General features: G+C 48.6%; 1 protein-coding gene across 1 annotated transcript in view; it reads left to right on the forward strand.

The window, feature by feature from the left end:
• Positions 1-10,938: 10,938 nt before the first annotated feature.
• The window catches only part of Mlycd (malonyl-CoA decarboxylase), an 11,129-nt gene continuing 5,292 nt past the window's right edge, over positions 10,939-16,775 (forward strand). Inside the window, exons 1-3 of the mRNA XM_050144166.1 lie at positions 10,939-11,525; positions 15,230-15,342; positions 16,160-16,316. Coding sequence (XP_050000123.1) covers positions 11,001-11,525; positions 15,230-15,342; positions 16,160-16,316 — 795 coding nt within the window. The 5' untranslated portion in view covers positions 10,939-11,000. The remainder of the gene's footprint in view (positions 11,526-15,229; positions 15,343-16,159; positions 16,317-16,775) is intronic.

Below are 16,775 nucleotides of genomic sequence, written 5' to 3' on the forward strand. Positions count from 1 at the left end.
GGATAAAAGGCAGGTTATTTAATAGATGGTATTAAATTGCCTAACCAAGACAAGGCTCCTGCCTAACTACCTTACAGAAAAGTGACCTCCAATGAATTTGAGCGAAAGGAGGTGATACAGCAGAGAGATGCGAACAGAAGAAACAGGGTGATGCCTCTGTGCCTCACAGAAATTCTTTTTTAAAAGATTTTTTTCTGAAGCACAAGCTGAAAGGCAAGAGGACAAGTACTGAATCAATGTGGCTCCTCACAAGGAAAGCGTTTTTTAAAATGCAGTACCAGGGGCCAGAGATGGCTCAGTGGTTAAGATCTTGGCTGCTCTTGCAGAGGACCTGGGTTCAGTTTTCAGCACCCGCTTGCAGGCTTACAACCGTCTGGAACTCCAGTTCTAAGGAATGCAATGTTCCTCTCTGGCCGTCATGGACACGGCACACATATGGCGCACATACACACAAGCCAACAAATGCTCATGCTACGATGAGGTATCATGTCCCGTCCCATTTGTTAGAATAGCCACAACTTGAACTAAACAAAACAAACAACAAACAGAACAAAACCCCCAGGTTGGTGAAGAAGTAGAGAGAAGAGAACTCTCGAAAAACGTTGGTAGAATTGCATTCATGCAGCCGCCATGGAAAACCATGACTACCTTGTGACTCAGCCATGTCCTCCATCCAGAGGGATCAAAACCAATGCACCAGGGTGAGTGCTACTCCTGATCCTACTGGGAGATTCGTCACAACAGCCCAGGGAAGCGACTCATTTTCACGTCATCATTGGCTAAGTACACTGTGGTATGCATGCCCACACAACAGAATATCACTTAGCCTTAAAACGAAAAGCCTGACATTTGCACTAATTTTGGAAAGCATCATGTTAGCTTAAATAATCCAGGCACAAAGAGACAAGCACCATGTAAATTCACGGACATGGGGATCTAAGGAAATCAAACACATACACACAGAGCATAGAACTGGCTGGGGCGGGGTGGAGAGGAATGAGGGAGGACATTGGTCACAGGAACAAAGTGCCAAGTCATGCAGGATGACTCAGCTCTGGAACTGGGAAGCCATTGCCGAGAGTTTTAATTGTCAGTGTTACAATGCATGTTCCAGTTACATGTGTTATCAATATTACAAAGCGCGTTCCATTTCCAGTGAAAAATGATGGGGTCAGCATGTAGCCATGGCCCTTCCAGACAGTTTGTCAGTCTTCTACTCTCTCCTCCTTCTAGCTGTCTGTTTAAAATTAATTTTTAAAATGTATGTGTGTGTATATGTATATATGTGTGCAGTACCCTCTGAGGCCAGAAAAGGGTGTTCTCTACATTGGAGCTGAGGTTATCAGGGGTTGCAAGTTGCCTCGTGGGTACAGTGAATTGAACTTGTCCTCTGCAAGAGCAGCCAAGATCTTAAACCACTGAGCCATCTCTGGCCCCGGTACTACATTTTAAAAAACATTTTCCTTGTGAGGAGCCACATTGATTCAGTACTTGTCCTCTTGCCTTTCAGCTTGTGCTTTGGAAAACAACTCTTTTTAAAGAATCTCTGTGGAGCACAAAGGCATCACCCTGTTTCTTCTGTTAGCATCTCCTTTAGCTCAAATTCATTGGAGGTCAGTGTGTGTGTGTGTGTGTGTGTGTGTGTGTGTGTGTGTAAATGGTTGAAGCCAGTGTCTGCCACATGCTAGGTAAGGCAAGTGCTCTACCACTGAACTATGGTCCAAGACGTTCTACTGTTATTTTTAAACAAGAGCTCTAAGTTGCCCAGGCTGGCTTTGAACTCACTCTATAGCTCAGGAAGCCCTTGAACTTGCAGTCCTTTTGGCTCAGTATCCCAACCAGCTGGGCTCAAAAGCTTGCATTCATGTTGTGTAGTCTCACTTACTTCTGTTTATTGTCGGTGTTTTTGATAAAAGAACCAAAAAGTAAAAAAAAAAAAAAAAAAAATGCCAAGAGCAAAGCGAAGGCGCTTTCCCGTTATGCTTCCATCTAATGGTTTGGTGACTTCAGATTTAACGTTTAAGTTTTTGATCCATTTTGAACTTATTTTTGTGAGGCAAGGGTCCAGTTTCATTCTTCTCTGTGGATATCAAGCTTTGTCAATATCATTTTTTGTTTGGTTTTTGAGACAAGGTTTCTCTATATTAACAGTCCTGGCTATCCTGGAACTCGCTCTGTAGACCAGACTGTCAACATCCCTTCTTAAAGAGACTGTCCTGTAGTCCTGGGTGCTCTCTCCTCTGTTCCTTTGGTCTGAGGGTCTATTTCAATGCCATCGCTGTACTGTATACTTACTGTAGCTTATATTAGGGGGTGGGGAAAGGCACAAGTGCAGGGGTGCGTGTGTGAGGTCAGAGCACAGCTATGTCGGATCAGTTCTCACCTTCCCCTGTACGTGGGTTCCAGATATTGAACTCAGGTCTCCAGGCTTTGGTAGGAAGTGCGTTTAGCCACTGAACCATCTCTCCAGTCCCCACCCTGAAAATCTTGAAATGATGAAATACAGTTCTTTTAATTTTGTTTTACTTACAATCGCTTTGGCTTTTCATGGTATATTATTTCCATATAAATGTTAGGACTCCTTTATTTCTACAAAGAATATCTTTAGGGTTTCAGTACAGATTACGTTGACTTGTGAACCCCTTTGGGGCTTATGGGAATTTTAACAATATTAAGTCCAATCCAACATCCACACGCCATCTCGCCATTTAGCTGTGTCCTTGGCTATTGCCTTTATCGACATTTTCTAATTTTTTTTGACATTTTCTAATTTTTATTTGTGCAAGATTTCCACCTCTTTAGTCAAATTTATTCCTAAGAATTTCATTCTTTTGTTGCACTTGTAAATGGGACTATACTATTTTCTTAATTTCCTTTCCGGAAAGTTCACTGCCTGTATAAAGGAACGGTGCTTTTTCTTTTGTATATTGACTTGTAGCGTGCGACTTTATTGTATTTCTTAATCATAGTAATTTTGGTTAAGCCTCTGTGTGTGTGTGCACGTGCTCATTGCATGTGCGTGTATTATACAAATCATGCTATCTGCAAATGTCCTGGTTCCATATCTGTTGCTGTGCAAATACTCCGACAATAAAGCGGCTTGGGGAGAAATGGTTTATTCGGCTTACAGCTCCAGGTCACAGGATACTTGCCATATTGCAGTGAAGTCCAGGCAAGGATGTAAAGCTAACGCAGAGAAAATAAGACCCGGGCAGTGATGGCACACACTTTCAATCCAGCACTCAGGAAGCAGAGGTAGGTGAATCTCTATGAGTTCAAGATCAGTTTTGTCTATACAGCAAGTTCCAGGACAGCCAGGACACTAAGAGACCCTGTCTTTAAAAAGTTAAGTTAAATTTAAAAGGTGAGGAAAACGAATGCATGGATCCTTGCTTTCTTGCTCTCAGTTAGCTTTCGCCTTTCTTTCACTATTTCTTTATCCTGCCTACAGAATGACACTGCCCAGAGTGCACTGGGTCTTCCTGCATCAATCAACAGTCAAGATAACCCCCCATAGACATGACTACAGGCCAACCTGACCTAGAAAATCCCTCACCAAGACTCTTCCCAGGTGATTCTGCATTGCTCATTTTGATAAAGCTAAACAGCACACGTACCACAGAGATGGATACGTAGTAAAGAGTGCCTGTGGCTCTTGCATAGGACTGAGGCTCAGTTCCCAGCAGCAAGTGACTCAAAGCCATCTGCAACTCCAGTCCCGGGGGTGGGGGGGTCTTCTGCAGGTACCAGGCATGCACAGGGTGCAAGAACATGCATGCAAGCAAAACACCCATACACACAAAATAAAAACTCATTATTATTTTTTAAATTTTTGATGTTTTGAGGCAGAGTCTCTGGCTGTCCTGGAACGGAATATATAGTTTTCAAGAAAACATTGGCCCCGACTTCTCTTTCCTGTGGGGTTCTCTGACTGGGCTATCGGTGTGGTGTTGGCTTATAAAGTGAGTTTGGAAGTACTCACACTGTTAGCTTGGAAAAAAAATCCAAGAAGAATTGATTGCTAATCTCTGATTTTTGAGTAAAATTCACCCAGGAGACCTTCTGGTTCATGGGAAAGCAAAGATGTCAAACACATCTGGCCCACTAAAAGGGTTGTTTGGGGACTGGAGATGTCCTGGTGGGCATCTTGTTCTACAAGCTTTATGGCCTGAATTTGGATTCCCCAGCATCCACATAGAAAGCCAGGTGTGGTTGAAATGGTTGTAATTCTACTCCTGCAAGGTGAAGATGAATCCAGAAGCCCCTCAGTGTGTGTGTGTGTGTCTGTGTGCGCCTATGTGTATGTGTTGTGTGTATCTCTGTGTGTCTGTGTGTGTGATTCCCTGGCTGGCTAGCTAGCTTGGCCCAAATAGCAAGTTCCAATTCAATGACAAAGACTGTCTCATGAGAGCACGGTGGAAAACAAGAGTAGACAACACCTCACATTGTGCTGTGGCTTCCACATGTGCACAACGCACACATACACAAACAACACACGCACAGACACACATAGAGACACACACAACACAGGCACACACAACAGGCTCAACCTGGACTAAGGAGGATTGCCACTGGTTATATAAAAGTCAGCATTCCTCAGAAACTTGTGAAGCCCTTTCCCCTCTACCAAATGGAGCTATTTCTTTTATCTTTGGCAGAAGGGACAAATGCCTACCCCTGGTGCCTATTAGCATACCAAAGCATATGCTGGCCTCAAGCCTCCCTAGGCAGCACAAAGATCTCTGACACTTTCCAAAGTCCTTGCTAGCCTGAAGGAACATGGCCCCAGTCCCGGCTTCTTCAGAAGTGCCAAGCCTGATTATGACATAAACAAACAAATTTAAAAAAAAAAAAGCAACCAGCAAGAGGGTATAATGGGCCATGTGCAGAATAATCCCCCCAAGGCCCTTGGAAACAAAGATTGTGGTGATGTAGCCACACTGGGCTTGCACATTTTCCCAACTCCTCAGGCTGTGAACAAAACCAGGCAGCCTCCTCCCCTCCCCTAGACTCCCTCCAGCTCATAGGCTTCCCTTCCCCAGCAACTCAGTCTCCCGCTATTTCAGCCATGCCTACTAGTGCATTCTCTCTCTCTCTCTCTCTCTCTCTCTCTCTCTCTCTCTCTCTCTCTCTCTCTCTCTCTCTCTCTCTCCTACAATAAAATTGTAGCATACATAGAACAGTCATGTCATCAGTTTAGGCAGATACAACCTAGAATCCCCTGGGAAGAGAGCCTTAGTGAGAGGTCCTCTGTACGTGGTTGGCCTTGTGGGCAAGTGGGGTTAGCTTGATCGCTAATTGATGTGGGAAGAGCCAGGCAACTGTGGGTGGCACCGTTCCCTAGGCACAGGGTTCTGAATGATGAAAACAATAAGCTGAGCAAGGCAAGAGAGCATGCAGGCACGCAGTCCCTTCTTTCTGCTCACGTCTTTGGATGTGCTAGGACCAGCTGCTTCAAGCCCCCGCTGCTGTGGCTTCGCTTCAGTGTGAACTATAACTAGAACTGGGAGCTGAAACAACCCCTCAGTTTCTTGCCTAGGTGTTCCATCCGCATATTTCATCACAGCAACAGAAACGAAACTAAAACAATTCTTAAACTCCGTTTTTCAGGTTCTAAGGATGGTTACTTTGTTTTCTGTTGAGCTAATGAGAATCAAAGTCCAGGTCTCAGCTCAGCACTTTCTGTCCGGACTGAATCTGACCCAGTGCTGCGGCTGGAATCTGAAGCACCTCCCTGAAAGGCTAGAAGATTGGTGGCTCAGCTGCCAGATGATGAACTTTGGGGCACAATGGGGCCTTCAGGGCTCTGACCTCATCAGTATTTGAATCTCTGATGGGCTCTTCAAGGGGTTTGTCATATTCCTGAGATATGCAACCATCAGGGTGGAGTCCTCTATCCAGGTGACAGTCTTCTCCAGGGTGGCATCTTCAACTCCCTGCTCGGGGATGGGACACTCAGAACATCCTTGTCCAGGCAGTGCTTTCTTTGCATGTGACAATACTTCCCTCTACTGGAGTTCATGGATTTTGCTACAAATTTGTATTAAAAATCTAATGGGGCTTTTAAGCATTCTTATATGTAACAATGTGGCAGAATGGTGTTGGGTTTTTTGTTTGTTTGTTTTATTTTTTGCTGTTTGTTTAACAGATGTATGTATCCCATGTTTAACAGATGTATGTATCTGCTAAATGCTGTTTAGCAATATCCAAACACCGCCACCATCTTCATGAGACCATCTGTGCCCACTCGCAAAGGATCATCACAACTGAGTTTACTGACCATTGACACTTCCTCATGGAAGAGGGGGCAGGGGACAGGAGAGTCATGGGACCCTCACCTGTGAATCCAGACATTCCTCCCAAACAGTTTTACTCAATTCTGCCATGACTGCATGTGACTTCAAGATCTCAAGGAGGGCCTAGAGTATATAAGCTGGGAAAGACTGGAGGATGGGGGCTCCATCTACACAGCCGTGGGTGAGCCATCATCCACGATGGGTGCAGACCTTCAGTGTGGCTGCTTCAAGGTTACCTACACTCCTGCCTGGAACTGCTCACCCGCTGTGTGTAAGTAAACCTAATGAGTTCATTATCCACCCCAGGTGAACTTTGGTGGGATCAAACTGCGGTTTGTAGGTTTGTCATGGAAACTGGAGGAGACTAGCTGTTACCTAGTCTCCCCTAGGGTGAATATTCTCACAACAATAGGACAATTAACACATTAACACACAAGCATTTCCTTAACCTCAGTTACCAGTGTCACAAAGGACAACCAGTCTTTCCCCATCGCTCTCCACCTTACATATATGGCTCTCATGTAGTGTTCTCACGTGAGCCCGGAGCTCACGGATACAGCTGGTTAGCCAGCTTACTTGCTCTGGAGGCCTGCCCTTTTCTGAAGAGAAACAGAGAAGGACTGGATGGGGGGGGTGTTACAGTGGTGGAAAGGGCCTGGAGGAGAGGAGGGAGGAAAAGCTGTGGGTGGGATGTAAAAACAAAACAAAACAAAACACATACACACGTACATATATACGTACATACATACATACAAACATACATAGCACTTGCTGCTTTGGTAGAGGACCTAAGTTAAACCACCTGTAACTCTAGCTCCAGAGGATCTGACACCTTCTTCTGGCCTCTGGGGTCACTTCAGCAAAGCCAGCTGGTTTAAGGTTTTTCTCAATAACATAGCCATTGTTGCACACTAAGTACCTGTTGGGAGCAGTGAACCCCCAGGTCCTGAATTTCTTGTAAACAACTTGTTTTCCTCTGCTCTGAGATAGCCTGCAGCTGCTCTGAGCAGGAGAGACCCTCGGGAGTTCCTGATGGCAGGGGAGTGATTTCTGGTGGGTTTGGCTGGGAAGTGGCTATCCCTATGTAAGCTGCACCTGAACACAATAAAGGAGCATTCTTGGGACATTCCTGTTTCAAGCATTCTGGCTTCAAGGATCACCCGTGTCTCTGTCTGTGTGTCTGTCTGTGTTTCAATCTCCAGCCCCTTGCCCAGTTCATGAACTGTATGGTAGCACATAGAACACAGACTGGCATGGTGGGATACAAGTACCCACATTTCTGGGCCTCTTTCTTGGCTTTCAAATAGATCCTACAGCTATCTGCTCACAGTTTTAATTACTGTACCCTCATCATTTTGTTTTGCTTTATTCCCAGAGCCTCGGACACACGCTGGGCAGGTGCTTTACCACTAAGCTACAACCCCCACCTTCTTTTGATTTATTTTTATTTGAAGACAGGGCCTTACTAAATTGCCCAGAATGGTCTTGACCTCTTTCTATAGCTCAAGCAGGACTTGAACCAGTGATCCTCATGGTTCAGCCACTCCAATAGCTTGGATCGCAGACCTGCACCACCAGGTCTGGCTGACTATCAGTCTGTTGAAGATCCTCTCCCAGCTTCTTCCTGAAGGCATCATCGTTGGTACCCAGCTGGGGAATAAGAAAATATTTCCTGGGGGCTGGAGAGATGGCTCAGCAGTTAAGAGCACTGGTTTCTCTTCCAGAGGTCTTGAGTTCAATTCCCAGCACCCACATGGTGGCTCACAAGCATCTATAATGAGATCTGGTGCCCTCTTCTGGCCTGCAAGCACACATGGAAGGAATGTTGTATACATAATAAATAAACAAAAACAAAAAAAGAAAATATTTCCCTATGCCCTCTAGGAAGAAAACTCTCGAAGCCTCACTTCTTAGAGTAGAATGAAAAGAGATCTTTAAAGTCACAGGATCAAATGTAGGCTTTGCCTCTCACTCACACTTTTGCCTTGGCAAGTCAACTGACCCCATCAGGTCCATCTTATCCACAGGCTGATGTAGCAGATGTGAGAATTAGAGCATGCACTATTCCTGATGGTGGATATGGTGTCTGCTACATATCAACTCTTCGTGTTTCCCTCTGTACCGCAGCCCAAACAGAAACCCAAGCCTCACTATATAAATCAATGCTCATTTCAGCATGGAAGGCCCCGAGTCGAAGCACAGGTTAGAGGGAGGCAGACCTGTGTTCGTCCTCCTAATACACCCACCCCAGTCTCAGAGCAGCCTACGGGTTCTCACGGCCACCTACCAGTGGGGAACATTCATGAAAGTCCTTCCCTGTATCCCTCTGGGCTTCTATTCTACCGCCATCACGTGGGAATGACAGTTATCACTGTGTGTGGTTATTGCAACGTTAAATGTGCAAGAACTGCAGAGGGCATGCATCTGGCACATGCAGAGTGGTTCATGTGTGCTCAATTGTTTTGTACATCTGCCTCTTCAGGTCTGCAGAAGTTACTAACTATTGTGACTACAGAAGAGAAGGGCCCACCCTCTAGCACCCACGGATCTTTTAGGGCTCCTGTCCCCGTGAGACCCACAGATCCTTCTGTATCTACCTCCTCGGGTCTAAGCCTTGTCTTTGGAGCCCACTTGTACACCTCACACTCCCCTCCCCGGATTTGTTCCCCTCCCTGTATTAAAATCTTTTTTCAAAACTGACAGTCAAATTCTCTATGCTGAGGAGGCACCGTGATGCAAGGAGAGGCAGAAGATGGGCAGGATCCAGTGGGAGCTTAGAAGCCAGCTCAGTGTGTTAGACTACAGTGTCTGGTTGTTGGACCAGTGTGCACCAATGGACAAGTCAGAAAATCACCCTCAGTGGGTGGAGCAGAGAGTGGGCTCCAGGGAGCGAACCTGGGTGCAAAGACGGGCTGCAGTGAGATGGGACAGGAACCACAGGAGCAGTGGACCAGAAAGAAATAGAAACCAGTGCCATTTGGATACTGTAGCGGAAGGCAGGACAGGAGTTGTGAGTCATGTACCTGAGCTAGAAGAATAGACCGGATAGCTAGCTCTCTTTGTTCCTTTTCCATAGTGCCTGCTCTCAACATAAATGTCTTCTCTGAGAGGCCTGTCCTGGCTATCCGATCCACGAGGGCAAACTCTTCCGAAACAGCAGGTCCTCGTGTGCACAGGCCAGCCTCAGGTGCTATGAGGCCAAAGCCAGATACAGGCAGAGGAAGAATCGGAGAGCTCAGTTTATTGGCAGACTTACCAATAAATGTATTGGTTTTGGGAGACAGCAAAACCAACTGGATCCCACCATATGAGTCAGAAAGAGAGTCACATACACGGGTTAGGGTAAAGTGACTGGACCCTGACTGGGATATACGTGACTCATCTTAAGTCCTTATCAAAGAGCACAAATTGGAGCCTGGATCTGCTTGGAAGGCCCTATGCGTCCGTCATGTCATTCTCAGGATTTGGTCTACCTACAGTCTGAGGCGAGACCACACACCAAAACATGGACTGTGGATTCTCCAGGACAGACATGACAGTCCAGATTCGAGATGACTGTGGTTGTATCAAGCAGAATCCATACATACAGAGCCTACGCCTGCCTTCTGCCTCCGTTTTTGCAGTTATTTTAATGTGTCTCTCCCTCAGACTACAACCTGAATGAGAACAGGAGCAGGATCGTTTTAAACGAAAGCACACCATGGGGCCTAGAACACAACAGACAAGTGAGAATGAAATGAATAAAAATGAATGAACGTGGCCCAGCCAGGAGGCTGGTAGGGAGAAGATTCATAGGCTATCCATTTGCAGCATGACCTGAAGTTTTTCAGGGTGCAGTAGGAAGCATGGACTGGGTCTCTGGCGGGTAGTCCTCTCCAGGTAGAACCTTGGCAAGAGCCAGAAGGTACCTAGGCAGGGTCAAACAGAATGTCTTGCCAGAGAATTACCCAGAGTGCTTCGTGTGGGCTTGTACACTTTCGTGTACACACCTGAGCGGGTGCATGGGCATACACGTGTGGTTGTGGAAGCCAGAGGATGCTTTGGGTGTTCAGCGCCAGTCACCTCATTTTTTGTTTTTGTTTGGCTTTGGAGATAGGGTCACTGGCTGGCCCGGATTCACCATGTAAGATGAACTGGCAAGCCAGCCAGCTCCAGGGATCCTCCTTTCTCCACCTCTCCCCAACGCTGTGGTTACAATCGTTTCCCCACGCATTCTAGACGTGAACTCAAGTTCTCCAACGCTTTACCATCTGAGCTATCCCCAGTCCTAGGGGTACTCATTCAGCATGCAAACTCAGATCCCTCAGTTCCTTGCCCAGGCACCGGAGTGCCCAGCACGGTCCCTGGAGGAGCTGAAACGGCGAGCACTTAGATCAAGAGAAGCGCGTACGTAGTGGGCAAAGAGGCCAGGGGCTGAGAGGGTGACTCTGGGGACAAGTGTCAGGCTGCAGGCCAAGCGGGCGAGTCAGGTGCCCTGAGGCTACTTGCCCCCCCCCCCCCACCTCCCTCGGGACCTTTAGCTGCACTTGGCTTCCAGCCGGAGGGAACTCCTTCGCCCCGCCGCACAGCTCTGCCTCCCGATTGGCCCATGCGCAATCCATCGTCCCACTTTGACCAATAAGACCGGCGAGGTACAGGAAGCCGGAACAGGAAGTGAGGCAGGGTCCGGCGGCGTCCCCCTGCTAGCAGCTGTTGTAGGTTATCATGAGATGCCTTGGGCCAGGTTTGAGGGCTCGGCGCCTGTTCCCACCCCGCTACCCGCCGCAGCCGCCGGGGCCTCGGGCGCCTCGGCTGTGCAGCGGGCTCACGGTTGGCGCCATGGACGAGCTGCTGCGGCGAGCCGTGCCACCCACGCCAGCCTATGAGCTGCGCGAGAAGACGCCGGCGCCCGCCGAGGCGCAGTGCGCCGACTTCGTGAGCTTCTACGGCGGCCTGGGAGAGACGGCCCAGCGCGCCGAGCTGCTCAGTCGCCTAGCGCAGGGCTTCGGCGTGGACCATGGCCAGGTGGCCGAGCAGAGCGCCGGGGTGCTGCAGCTGCGCCAGCAGTCGCGCGAGGTGGCCGTGCTGCTGCAGGCCGAGGACCGGCTGCGCTATGCGCTCGTGCCGCGCTACCGCGGCCTCTTCCATCACATCAGCAAGCTGGACGGCGGCGTGCGCTTCCTGGTGCAGCTGCGGGCCGATCTGCTGGAGGCGCAGGCCCTCAAGCTGGTGGAGGGGCCGCACGTCCGGGTAAGGCCCCACCCGGGGCCCTCGCCTCCACCCCGGGGCCCTGCCGCTTCCTAGGTCTTTATCCAAGCCCCCTGCTGCCCTCTGGCTCCGCCTTGCCGGCAGCAGGTACACAGTGCTTATGGCGTGGTACTTGGCATTGGTGCTGTCAAGGGGGTACCCATTGCGCTTACTCCAAAATAGCTCTCTTTTAAACTGCGCTGTACCTGAACAAGGATGGAGCGCGGCCTTGGGCGAGTTTGAGCGCGGCATCGCCCTGACAGGTTACAGGAAATGTACCTAGATGGTCAGAAGTGAAGGTCACTACCGTCTTAGTTTCCAAAGCCTTCAGCCTTCTTTCTGTGTGCGACTCTGGGTAGGAGAGTTGCCTCCAAGCTCAGCCCTAGACGCAGTGATTCTGAGTTTACTTTTTAGTACCTGAACTAATGAGCTGCTTACCCAGCAGGATCACGTAGCTTGCAAGTAACGGAGGTTTAAGTAGCTGTGACCCAAAAGATTGTCTAAGGTTGCCCCAGCCCTTTACTGTTACCATTAGATAGAGTTTTTGCACAGTGATACCAACATTTCAGAAGTTCCTGTCCTTCCAAGGTTCATATACTTTTTCAAAGCCAAACAGTGGAGTGATTCTGTCCTAACTCGTTTGAGAACTCTGAAACAGGCATGACAGTTTTTTCTTCCAGTCCCTTGTTTTGGGTGGTAAGCATCTCCTTTATGGGAAAGGGCATAGATAGCTTCCAATGGCCATCCAATTCCAAATTCTGATTCTGGGAGTTCCTTTGCCAGCCGGGCTCTCAGCTCACCGTGGCTGGTGACACTGTAACACTGAGACTGACTGTGGGGAGGCGCTTGCTTCTGGCCATCAGAAGCAAGACACACTTAGACATTTTACATACAGGTCCCCTTGCTTTTTAGCCTTGACTGTCCTCCTCGTAAGGGAGAAAGACACTGCCGACTGCCGGCCAGGAGTCACGAATGAGGCTTAGAGGTATTTGTCAGCAAAGAGGGTATAGCCACAGCCTGACCTTTGCCCTTCTATATGGTGCACGCTTTGGAGGCCTTGTGTGTTCCTCCACCTAGATCTAGGCTAACTGCCCTGTAAGTACACAGTTAAGCCACCAGCTGCTTTATCCTTCTCACGGTTCTATAACATTTTCTCAGTTAAGTCATTTTGATAATAGAGATTTTATTCCTCTCCCTAGCGTTTGTCGGCCAGGATTTGGTATTGTCACCTGTCACCAGAAGAACTAGAGTATGGATGTGTACACACATGAGCCAGAGGTCAACCTGGGAATGTCGTCCTCAGAAGCTGTCCGCCTTAGTTTCTGAGACAGGCTTTCACTGAGACTCGGGACTTGCCAGTTAGATTAGGTGGGCTGCTCAGTAAGCCTTTCTGCCTGTTAGGCAGTGGAGTACCTCCTGAGCACTCTAGCAAATTCTGTGTTCTAATAAGTTCTGTGTTAATTGTGTGCTTTTTCTGTGTTAGGGCATAGTTTATTTTTTGACAGGGACAGAGATTTCATTATATCAAGTGCCCCCCTCCCCCCGCTGTAGCCTGTGAGGCTGGAACTGTACTCTTTCTTTGCCCCATCCTTTTTTCCCTGACAGTAGTTTTGCCTGCCCCCCCCCCGCCCCCCGGCTGTGGACTCTCCACAAGGCAAAGCAACTTTCCCTCACATACCCCAAAGAGGTCACTCTGGAAAGCCAAGCATCTCAGAAGAGGCTGGACGTTCCACTGAGAGAAGAGCAGCCTCCACGAGTGCAGCAAGGGGGGTGGGGGCCGGGGGCTCTCGGGCATCTCAGCTTCTCCTGTGACTCATAACTGCTGTGTTAATGAGCAGAAAGCACAGGAGACTGTTTCTGTTGCCTATTGTGTGACCTGGTGACCTGAACGCTCACTGTGGTTACTTCCCTCCGGAACAGCAGTTAAAGAAGCAGACAGTGAGATTTCTCACCTTTAGCCTACATCCCCTGTTCTTGCGTCCAGCATCACATGCCACAGCTGTCAGCAGCCCAAAATAGAAGAGGCTTCCAGAGGAGAGGCGTCATCAGTGGAGCCAGGGTTCCTGGCCTTTTCCTGCCATGAGTGTCAAAATGTAGTCCATCATGCCTGCACAGCCAGCCTGTTCCAGCCCCACCGTGAGGGCACAGAAGCAGCTCCCCAAGCCACAGAGGATGGGTGTAGGATGTGTTTGCGTTTTTCCCTAGGGATAGTTAGTGTTTCTTAGCTTACTCTTTAAAAATGGAGATCTTAAGACCTTGGAAGGATGATCAGGGTCAGGTGCAGAGTATGCAAAAGCTTCTTTGTTCTGTTTTGGAGACCAGACTGGCCTCAGAGTCATAAAGATAAACATGCCTCTGCCTCCTGAGTGCTGGTGTGTACCCCCACTATGCAGAGCTTTTTTTTTAAAATTGTTGTGTATGTGTTGCGGGTACAAATGCACATAGCATCAGTGGTCAGCCGTGGGCACTGGCCCTTGTCTTCCAGCTGCTCACTGCTGCGAATGCTACAGGTCTGCAGCTTCCAGGTGTCCTCTTGTCTCTCCTTAGGAGTGCTGTGTCCATGTGTCCAGCTTCCACTCAGGTTGTGGAGATCCCCTCAGTTTTGTATTTTCGAGTGGGAAGCGCTTTACCCATTAAGCAATCTTGAGCCAGAGCATGAGGGTTCATAAAAGGCTATCCTGTGTTGCCAGCCCGTGGCTCTCCAGTCACCATTCTCAACACCTCTGTGTTCTTGGGGATTAGTGTGGGGGTGAATGCTTTGACTAAGGTGAACTTTGCCCGGCAGAGCCTTCACCCGAGTTTTGTTTTTTTTTTTTTTAAAAAAAAATGAGATTGAGAACATAAGGTGAAGGACCTGCACAGCTCTCACCCAGCCGCTTTCCCAGTTTGCGTCCTTCCCAGGACGGGCAACTCTCGTGCACCCTGCAAGCCGTCCCTTCCAGCTCCTTCACCCTCTCCCATGAGCCTGAGAGTTGTGTGCAGCCATTCAAAACCCTCTCTCACATTGAACAAGGTTCCTTGGTCCTGGGTTTGTCCTTGCACCCTGTAAAGCTGCCCAGGACAAAACTATGCCTCCTCTGTGTCCTGGTACTTAACTGCACGAATGGAAAAGCTGTGTGTATGTACAGACTTTTCTTTAGATGTGGAAGGTCGCCGCAGTGAACCAGAAGCACTGTCTGTTACTGTTCCGTGGAATTCACCTGTGGAATTCACCTGTGAGTAATAAATCCACAGTCACAGAGGTCTGTGGAGCAGAGAAGTTGGTCACTTGGGTTGAAGTCTGGAGTGAAGCAGCCCCAGGCTAACCGTGCTCTCGGTGTCCTGGATTGGGGGTGTACTGTTCTCTGAAAAACCATCACAGTCACCTCCTGGCCCAGTGTGACTGCTCTAACATTATCTATCCCAGCAACTACCAGCTCACAGTGGAAAAGACGAAAGAAAAAAGTCAACAAAAGCCATGTCCTGATGTCATTGAGGCTCCCAAAGCCATTACAAGACCCCTCTACTTACAGCTCATTGTCCAGAAGTCAGGCACATGGTCACTGCCATGTGCAGTACAATCTTGATTCTACAGCCATGAGCCCGGCTGGAAGCAAGGGTATGGACTCCGAGACATCAGGATATAGAAGTGTATGTCTGTCAGTGGGTAGATAGACTCCTGGGGGGACACTGGCTTCTCTGAGGCTGCCTTCCTCTCTCTTGCCCAGGAAATGAATGGAGTACTGAAGAGCATGCTGTCCGAGTGGTTCTCTTCTGGCTTCCTGAGCCTGGAGCGGGTCACCTGGCACTCCCCCTGTGAGGTGCTTCAGAAGATCAGTGAGTGAGTATGGCGGCCATGGCCTGCACGGCTTTTACTTCACCTGATCTATGAACACACTAGGTGTGGGTGCTGGACTATTATCACAGGGAGGGTGGAGATTGGGGTGCACCCCAGAAAGACCCTAGCCAGTCTGTTAGTCACCCAGGGTTATTTAAAGCAAATGGCCTCGCCACCAAAGCTGTAGGGACTAATTGGAACAAGTCTTGGCCTGAGAGGTCAGAATGGTGCTGTTTCATCCAGTTATTGAAATACCCCGTCGGCATAATCACATCATGATCAGGGCTCAGTGCAACACATACCGTTGTTCTGCCCACACTCCACATTGGCCCATATAATCGAGGGCCGGAAAGCATCCTGGGATGTAAACCTTGGTAGTGTCTACTATTCTTCCCCATGCTGGAAGTAGGAATATGTGGGATAAGGCTGGAGACATGTGTATCCACCAGTGTTGGCAGCATGGGAATTTATTTCCAAAGCAAAGATAAGAAACCATGTTCAGCAGCAAGAAATTCCAGTAGGTTTGCCTGAAACTGCTGCATAAATGCACCTGAGAGCCCGCAAAGTCCCCTGAAAGCAGGTGTTGAGTGGGCAGCACATCCTGTCATCCCAGTCCATGGAAGGCATGGAGCAGGAAGATCATCCGAAGCTCAAGGTCAGCCTCAGTGATAGTATCAGACCAGCCAGGGCTGTAAAGCAAGACCCTGTGTCAGGAACAAAGTGGTGTTAGACACAGAGCAGAAGTGGCTAAGGAGATTGGACTCAGCCCTTGATAGTTTATAATTCTCGCATCTGTCTAATCTCTGTATTGCTTGGTCAGGTGTGAGGCTGTGCACCCTGTGAAAAACTGGATGGACATGAAGCGGCGTGTGGGGCCATACCGGAGATGCTACTTCTTCTCCCACTGCTCCACCCCTGAGGAGCCCCTGGTTGTCCTGCATGTGGCTCTGACCGGTGACATTTCCAACAACATCCAGGTACTTACAGGTGGTCCTTTCAAGACAAAATAGGCCTATCACTGTGGTGTGTGTGTGTGTGTGTGTGTGTTGGAAGTCTTCTACTACATAGGTCTCAGTGACTAAATTTAGTTCATAAAACTAGGCAGCAGGTGCCTTTACCACTGATCCTTCTTGTCTGACCCCAGTATTTTTTGTGTGTGTGTGTGTTGTTTTTCAAGTTTCAAACTCACAGAGATCTGCCTGCTTCTGCCTCCCAAATCCTACATGACCATACCCAGCTTCCAAGTATGTTTTAGATGGTGATCTTTAGTATGGCTTTATCCCTTTTTAAAAGACTCTAAACTCTGATGGATAGTGTGACAGGATAGGTAAAATCTCCTGGTGTGTAGTTTCAGGCCAGGCCAAGGATAAGCACTCACCTGTCTGTGGTGACTTCAAATTGAGAAGCGCTTGTTGTCGGGGGGGGGGGGGGGGGGG

Source organism: Alexandromys fortis, unplaced genomic scaffold (assembly GCF_014885135.2).
Source record: "Alexandromys fortis isolate MF-2015 unplaced genomic scaffold, M_Fortis_MF-2015_v1.1 scaffold_1, whole genome shotgun sequence".
Taxonomy (NCBI): domain Eukaryota; kingdom Metazoa; phylum Chordata; class Mammalia; order Rodentia; family Cricetidae; genus Alexandromys; species Alexandromys fortis.